This window comes from Coffea arabica, chromosome 4c (assembly GCF_036785885.1).
Source record: "Coffea arabica cultivar ET-39 chromosome 4c, Coffea Arabica ET-39 HiFi, whole genome shotgun sequence".
In the NCBI taxonomy this organism is placed as follows: domain Eukaryota; kingdom Viridiplantae; phylum Streptophyta; class Magnoliopsida; order Gentianales; family Rubiaceae; genus Coffea; species Coffea arabica.
This window is the reverse complement of record NC_092316.1, coordinates 32,710,813-32,719,541: the sequence shown is the minus strand read 5'-3', so window position 1 is coordinate 32,719,541 and position 8,729 is coordinate 32,710,813. Positions and strand designations below refer to the sequence as shown.

At 45.6% G+C, this 8,729-nt stretch overlaps 1 protein-coding gene across 1 annotated transcript; it reads right to left on the bottom strand.

Annotated features, from left to right (window-relative positions):
- Window positions 1-394: 394 nt before the first annotated feature.
- LOC113720290 (uncharacterized) lies at window positions 395-5,684 on the bottom strand. Its single transcript, XM_027245207.2, has 2 exons — window positions 4,598-5,684; window positions 395-4,392 (listed from the first exon to the last, which is right to left on the bottom strand). The coding sequence occupies exons 1-2, from the start codon at window positions 5,682-5,684 to the stop codon at window positions 395-397; spliced, it is 5,085 nt and encodes a 1,694-aa protein (XP_027101008.2).
- Window positions 5,685-8,729: the final 3,045 nt, after the last annotated feature.

Sequence of the window (8,729 nt, the reverse complement as noted above, 5' to 3'; positions counted from 1 at the left end):
TGTGGGCTTAAGAAGCTAGGGCAAACAAAAAATTTCCAAAGAAGGTGGAGTATCACTCTTCCAAGCTTGTCTTTGAGGTACAAGATCTGATTATGGTTTTTGGTCTTTTAAATTTTGGTTTAAGATGTCATCTAGTTCATGTTTTGGCTTTATTACAAGATATGCAAGTGGATGTGATGATTTTTGGATGATATATGCAAGTTAGGGTTTAATAAATATTATTCTTGATTTTGATGATCACAAAAGCACTTTGAAATGTTTATCTTTTTTTTTTTTTTTTTTGGCAAAACCCCGTACACGGGGAGGGGATGCCAGCCCCTAAATATTATTGAAAACGACAACTTAAACAAAGAAGGGAGACGCCTCCCCAATGTAAAGACTAGGCATACATAACCTAAACCCCTTCGCTAATCCAACGAACCCCAGGCACACTCCGTGAGTCTAGCACAACCGAGGCCCGGACGATTGCCGGCAATTCCTGGAACTGGTCATATTCCGTGACTCCTATTGCTCCCATCTCCGCTAGCCTGTCTGCCGCCGAGTTGGCCTCACGGAACACATGCGCGATAGTGGCTGAAAAACCCTCTAGAAGGCTCCTAATTTTCCTCAAGCAATTACATAAGGGCCACTTAGCAAGTACCCCAGAGACAACCAACTGCACCAAGGCTTTAGAATCCACTTCAACCAACGAAGGGCGAAGCCCCCGTTGTGAACACAACTGCAAACCAAACAGTAAAGCCAGACCTTCTGCCTCCAACACATTGTAGTCCCCGAATTCTTTGTAAAAAGCAAAAATCATTTTTCCCTGATAATCCCGGACTAGCCCCCCACCCGTGGCCCTGCCATGCTTCACACTGGCGTCCGAGTTCAATTTAAGCAAACCAAAAGGCGGCTTTTCCCACATAACCGCCCGAGGGATCCTCCGCCGCCGCGGCGTGGTAACCAAACGAAGTAAGTCACAATCGACATCGCCGTTGAAGTGCGACCGACGAAACAAATTAGCCTTCCCAAGCCCCTCCAAGAACTGGTCTACCTCGCAGATGACCCTGTCACTCCCCCAATGGACGCCGCGGAAACGCTCCTGGTTCCTGGCAGACCAAAGAAACCAGCACACTACAACTGGCATAAACGTCCGAATATGGTCCTTCGAAGGAATTGCTGCCGTCCAATACCACGCTTTAAAAACTGATGCCATGCCCAAGCAATTGGATAATCGAAAACCAAAACGGGCAGACATCCTCCGCCACACCTCGGAGGCCACCGGGCCCTTAAAGAAGACATGCAAAAGGTCTTCCTCCTCCAGATAACAGCAACCACATCTAGAGGGACAAGACAAACCTCTCGACCGTAAAGTCACATCCAAAGGTAGGAAATTGCGCATCACTCTCCAAGCGAGAAACGACATTTTCATTGGCAACACCGAAAACCATAGCAGTGAGTCAACCAAGGAATACTGCCTCCTTTGTCGGAGCACCTCCCATGCCGACTTAACCGAGAAGCAACCCGTCGGAGAAGGTAGCCAAACCATCCTATCTTTCTGAGATACGTCGAATGGCGTGTCCTTGATAGCCTGGATGACAAAACTCGGGACCCACTGGGCAAGACGCAATTCATCCCACCCATCCAACGTAATAAATTCGGAGACAAGGAAGTGAGGATGATCAGGCCGAACCACCACACTCTCCAAAGGCTCATGAAGGACCCAGCGATCTTTCCAAAAATCCACCAAACCATCCCCTAAACACCACCTAATGCTCGGCTCAACCATGGGACGTATCGCCTGAAGACGCCTCCAAATCGCCGAAGGTCGCACGGGTGCCGCGTCCGCTGGATGACAACCGTTGACATATTTGGCGTGCATGAATTCTGCCCAAACAGAAGTTCCCAGCCTGAACCGCCACCACAATTTAGCGGAGAAAGCTCGCGCCATGTCCCTGAAAGAGCGGAAACCCAGGCCCCCTTCGTCAACAGGAAAGCATAAATTATCCCAGGAGGACCAATGAATGCGCCTCTCCCCGTTCTGGTCCCATAGAAAGGAATTACAAAGTACGCCCAGCCTAGTGAGCACAGCCTTGGGAGGATCCAACACCTGAAGTAAATACATGGGCAGCGAAGCAAGGACATGCCGTGCTAATACAAGCTTACCCCCAAAAGATAGCAAATTCGTGCTCCGATGTTCAAGACGACTCCTCATTTTGGAAACAATTCCATCAAACAAGATACCACAACGCCGGCCTTTATAAATAGGAGCCCCCAAATAGGTGAAAGGAAATGTCTGCCTGTTGAACCCCAGACCCCTATGTACCAACTGCTCCTGGCCCGGAGAAGCCCATGACGGCAAGAAAAAAGAACTCTTGGTGACATTTACTCTCTGTCCTGATGCTTCTTGATAGTCCGAAAGAAAACCCTTGAGCGCAGACAAGCACTCCTCTGAACATCTTGTGAAAATGAGCATGTCATCGGCGAAGGCCAGGTAGGGGACTACTGTCCCTGCTGAAACAAACCGCCTGTGCGGCTGACTATCCAGGAGATGGTGCAGCCCACGGCCTAAAAACTCCGCAATTAACACAAAAAGGCCAGGAGAAACCGGGTCACCCTGCCTAACCCCCCTCGTGGACTTAAAAAATCCAGAAGGCTCTCCATTCACCAAGACAGAAAACCAATTATTAGACACCAAGCGAAAAATAATGTCAACCACATGTTCAGCAAATCCAAACTTCCGAAGCATAAACAAAAGAAAAGGCCATTCGACCCTGTCATACGCCTTTTCCATATCCAATTTTAGCATAAGATTTGGGTGCCTCAACCGCCTATCCAGATCCACCACCAACTCCTGAGTAAGAAGAATGTTGTCCGTTATCCCCCGACCTGGCACAAACCCTGTCTGCCACGGGGATATTAAGGTAGGGAGAACCGTAGCCAACCTATCCGAGACGAGCTTGGAAATAATTTTCGAGCAGACGTTGCAAAGACTTATTGGCCGGAAATCTTTCCATTGCCCAGCACCCGCCACCTTAGGCAATAAAATGATGGAAGTGCTAGTAAAGCACCTAGGCAGCCGCATACCTTGGAAAAAGGCCTGTACCGCCTCCAATAAATCAGAATTAATAATATCCCAGCACACCTGGTAAAAACCTGCCCCAAACCCATCCGGACCCGGAGCACTATCTGCATCCAAAGCAAAGACCACCCCCTTCAACTCTTCCATTCCAGGCAAGGCACCTAACCTGTCATTATCTGCCGACGTTAATTGAGGGAGCGAAAACGGAAGTGCTGGAGGGAGAAAACCGTGTTGCTCAGATGCGAACAAGGAGGAGAAGAACCCCACGGCTGACCGCCTAATATCATGTATATCCTCCAGCCTTGCTCCAGATTGCTCTTTAATGCGGGCCACAAAATTATAACTTCGGCGTTGGCGGCAACGAGAATGGAAGTATGCCGAATTAGCATCCCCAACCTGCAACCATTTGATGCCCGACTTTTGTCTCCGGTACTCACACTCCACTGCCAAGCTCCTTGCATAAGCCGCCTTTGCCTCCTGCAGTTCTGCTCTGGAAACTGAATCCCTCTCCTTGTCAAAATGTTCCTCCCTTTGTTTCATAACAGCCTCAGCCTCCTTCACTTTGTTAAAAACATTACCAAAGACCTGTACATTCCATGTTTGCAGACAGCCTTTTACCGCCCACAATTTATTATGGAACTTCGGCATACCCAGCCCCTCCACGGGCATCGCCCAACCCTGGCGGACCACCTCCATAAAACCTGAATGCCTCTGCCATACATTTAAAAATTTAAAAGAACTTTTCCCTTTTCTTCCATTGTTGGCAGTAATAACCAGCAGAGCATGATCCGAACGCCCTCTGGACAAATGAGACACATGGGAGAGATCGTAACCCTCAGCCCAATCCCGATTCATCAAAGCCCTATCCAATCTCTGCCACATCCTACCATTCGTCCATGTAAATAACGACCCATCAAAAGGAACCTCCGCTAAACCATAGGTGCCAATGGCCGCGTTAAATTCCTCAATGTTCCGTGCATTGGCTGGAGAACCACCCGCTCGTTCCTCCACAGTGGTAATGACATTGAAATCCCCTGCCAGTAACCAAGGCCCCCGCACGGAGCCCGCCAATTCTTCCATTGCTGCCCATGGGTCGCGTCGCCCCACCCTCGAGCACCGTGCATATACAGCCGAAAGCTGAATCGAGCAACCAGACGGAAAAGAAATGCCCATATGAAGGAGTTGCTCGGCCATCTCCCTGAAGCACAATGACAACTCATCGTACCAAAAAACCCATACCTTATTATTCAATGCTACCGACGCTCTGTCGAAACCTAGAAACCGGCGAACCACCTCCAGCTGCGGTGTATCCGACAATGGTTCTAGAAGAACTAGAATCCGTATTTTATTATCTTTGCAAATCTTATGTAGATATCTGAGTGAATCTTTACGAGAAGCCCCACGTATGTTCCAGACCACAATCTTAAAGGGATTTAACATGAGACCGCAACGAATAAGGATTTTGAGACAAGATATGAACCTGGTTGGACGAAGTTTTAGCCGGACGACCGCCCTTATGCCTAGCCCCAAGCTGACCTTTCCCCACGGCTTCTTGCTGCTCCACCTGCGCCGCAGCACCCTGCACCCCGTCCAGCATCCCTCCCGTTGCCATCTGATCAGGCGACAATCGTTGATGCAACACCCTATGAAACTCCTTAAGGTTAGCCCATTGTGCCACTTCACCTGGTATATCCCCGTCCGAGTACTGCCTTCTGTGTTTCGGCCTAGTTGTTGGAGCATGAGCCTCAGACCTGGACGGGGTGCGCTCAAAATCCTGGAACTCCTTGTCTGCAAGTGCTTGCAATACAGCAAAAGTATTGGAGGATGGCACACACCTGGCCTCCTGCCCGCCTACTTCCCTTTCGCAATCATCAGTCCTCGAAACTAAAATCTTGGGGGAATCAACCTCCAGCGCATCCATATCCATCAAAGCCACAGCGGCTACACCCTCAAGCCCAGCCGCAGCTACCGAGTCTCCACCAAACTCCGCACCACCACGGAATTCCTCCAAAATTGTCTGATCACCAGCGGCTGCCTCCAAGCTGGCTAACCCCGGGTCACAATGCTCCTCCGCGTGATTATGCGCCGCCTGACCCATATCAGCCTTAGGTACCTCCAGATCATGGGTATCCACCCCAGGTTCCATAATCAGAATATCCGGACATGCCCGCGCAGACGTAGCCTGACCAGCGGTTACCTTAGGTCTGTAAACCGCCACTGCCTTGTCAACCTTCTTGCCTAGAGGTTTGGTAGGAATAAGATCTGGGTTTTTCCTAAAACACTCCCCAACCTCATGACCAAAACGAGTGTAAAACCCACAAAATTTTGGCCAGTTCTCATACTCCACCGACTGCCAGAAACCCTCCTGATCCTCTCCAATCCAAATACGGTGTGGAGGAGACACCGAAACATCCATCTCAACGAGCACCCTCGCCACGGACGGGCGCTTCAACGCTAAAGTCGCAGAGTCAATCTTTAGAAATCTTCCCAGCAATCCCGCCAGTTTGGCAATGTACATCTTGTTAAACAAAGGCAACGGAAGTGACGGCAAGGACACCCACACAGGGGCGAACGTAGCATCCTGATGAGCTTTGAAATCCAGCGTCCACTTTGATACCAGCATCTGCGCGCCCTTTACGACCCAGGAGCGGCGCAAGAAAAGTCTTGTAAAGTCCTCCTCAGACGAACATCGAAAGTTTTTATACGATTATCGAAAAAACGTGCATGATTCTTTGGGTTTATCTAATTCTCTCCAAACATAAAAGTTTTGCTTTTTAGAGAATCAGGTACAAAGGAATCAAGGATAGAAAATCAACCCAAAGAACAAGCAAAAATAGGATACTCATACCGGACGTCCAAAAGGAATCTGTTGGACGTCCGAAAGGATGAAGAACATCAAGAAGGAAACTCTGTCGGACGCTTGTAAGGAAGCATCGGATGTCCAAAAGGATCGGACGCATGCTTCGGACGCACATCGATCTCATCGGACGTCCTAAAAATTCCACAAAGTGTTGATGACTCTCTGTCGACGATCGGACGCTGATGCTGTCGGACGATAATATCCCATAGGACGTCCGAACGACAACTTGGCTGATTTTCGGATGATGGGATCAAACGATGATTAATCTTTCAGACGTCCGACGGGCCCAACGGCTAGCTGACTCTTCATCTGCCTACTAACCGTTGGAAGCATTATTGAAGCCAATTTTTGGTCCCCTTTAAATACAAACGTTTCTGAACCAGTGAGGAACTTTTGCACACTTTGTTTACAAGATCTCAAGAGATATTTTAGTTAGAAAATAGTCTCCCAAGCAAGATTTGTTCTCCAAGTGGTATGAATTTCTTGTAAGCACTTCTCTTGTGTTTGAAATTTTCAATAGTGTAGCATTGTTGAGGGTTATCTGAGTGATAGTAAAACTTCCTAGCTTGACTAAGTGAGGCTTGGGGCAAGGAGGAAGTGATCCCTCCATTGTACATTGAGTTGATTTTGTTCTTCAAAGAGAAGGTGCTCATCTTTGTGATTGGTCTTCAAGATTGAGGAAAGCTTGGTAGACAATCGGTTTGATACTCTATCTTATTCTTTTTGTTTAATAAAATTCTCATTGCTTATATACTCTCTTATTTCTGATCAACATTGTTCTCTTCTTTAAATTTACTTGGTTGATCACTACTAGAAAAGAAGGTAAATTTTTATTAAAGAAAAAGTACATAAACTCAATTAAGGTTTTTTAATTAACCTAATTCACCCCCCTCTTCGGTTGTCTTTGGGCCTTACAATTGGTATCAGAGTTTGGTCTCCTAGAGATTAAACTCAATCTGCTTGGAGTAAAGATGACAACCAATCATGCCATGTTTGTTGAGGGGCAATCTGTCTCTAGGCCTTCCATGTTTACTGGTTCCAATTATGTTAGTTGGAAAGAAAGAATGATTATCTTTTTGCAATCCATTGATATTGAGCTATGGTTTATTGTAAATGAAGGACCGCATGATGCTAACATTCTTGATGCAGATACAGGTTTGTTTCGGCCAAAAACAAGAGCTGAGATGAATGCTCAAGATAGAACCAATCTCACATTAAATGCCAAAACCATGAATATTCTTTATAGTGCCTTAGACTCAAATGAATCAATTAGAGTAAAAGGATGTAAATCTGCCAAGGAAATGTGGGATAAGCTAAGAGAAATTCACGAGGGTAGTGACAACGTAAGAGAACAGAAAAGTCTATCTTTGTCACTAAGTATGAATCATTTAGAATAGAACCTCTTGAGGATATTGACAAAATGTACTGCAGGTTCAATGATTTGATCAAAGATCTCGAGGTGTTGGGCAAAGAGTACACCTTGGGTGAGAAAAACAGGAAAATTCTCAATGCATTGGGCAAAGAATGGGAAAGTAAAGTGACTGCAATAGAGGAGGCTAAGGATTTGAATTCTGTACCTATTGAATCTCTCATTAACTCACTAATCTCCTATGAGTTGAAGTTGAAAACTAAAGTGCAGGAGGAAGAGGACACGAGAGCAAAGAGAAACATAGCTCTAAAGGCAGCTCAAGGTGAAGATGATCCAGTTCAGTTGGATGATGATGACTCGGATGGTGATGACAATGATCTTGCTCTCATCACGAAAAGCTTCAAGAGAATCTTGAATAAAAGAAAGTTTAGAAGGGGAGGACCTAGAAATCAATTCCAGAATCAGCCTTCAAACGTAAGGTACAAAGGAAAACAAGAATTCAACAAGAAACAGTTGGACAAATGCTACGAATGTGGACAGCCTAGACACTATGCAAACGAATGCTCCCTAAAGAAAAAGAAAGATGGAAAAGCTGATCGAAAGCCAAGGTTCAACAACTTCTAGATTACATGGAATGAATGTAACTCTGAAGGCGAAGTTGAAGAAGAAGAAGAATCAGCTCAAATGGCCTTCATGGCTATCGGGGATAATGAGGTAACTTCCATTCACTCTCAATCTGAAAGTGAAGATGAAGATGATGATGATCTTGAATCCTTTGTTGAAAAATTGCATAATGCCTTGAAGGAATCTTATGATAAAAACAAGCAGCTAAAACAGAAAATTGTTTTTCTCATTCAAGAAAATGCAAGACTGTTTCACCAAAATAAACAACTAAAGGCTAACAATGAGTGCCTTGTAAGAGCCGGTTGTGATGTTCAAAATGAACTTGATAGAAAGACAAATGTTTGTGAAATGCTAAAGAAAAGACATTATGATTTGAATAAAAGGATGGACTATTTGGATGAGATTTTAAAAGCTAGAAAGCAAGATTATCTCAAAAAGAACATGTCATCCACCTTTCTTACTGCTCATGGAAGAACATTTGCTCACAACAAAAATGCACATGGTTTCACAAAATATAGAAGGAGTGGATTGAGATTTATCAAACCATTACATGCTAAAGACTCTTCCATTTTGTGTAGTTTTTGTTGTCAAAAGGGCATTTGAAAGGAGATTGTTATGTTAAAAGAAATCTGAACAAATGAGGGAAATGCATGTGGGTAGTTAGGCACAATGCTAACTATTGAGGACCCAAAAGTTAAAGGGTACCAAACACTCTCTCTTTTCAGGGAAAAGGCTCAAACAAGTCAAAATGGTTCATTGACAGTGGCTGTTCAAGGCATATGACCGGTGATCCTTCGTTGTTCATAAAGCAAAAA

What these genes read in the sequence shown, in the direction of transcription:
- LOC113720290 (XM_027245207.2), bottom strand. Translation starts at nt 5,684, where the DNA reads ATGCTGGTATCAAAGTGGACGCTGGATTTCAAAGCTCATCAGGATGCT. An exon ending in GCAAGAAGCCGTGGGGAAAG is followed by an intron (nt 4,393 to 4,597) that starts GTCAGCTTGGGG and finishes TACGGATTCTAG; the next exon opens with TTCTTCTAGAACCATTGTCG.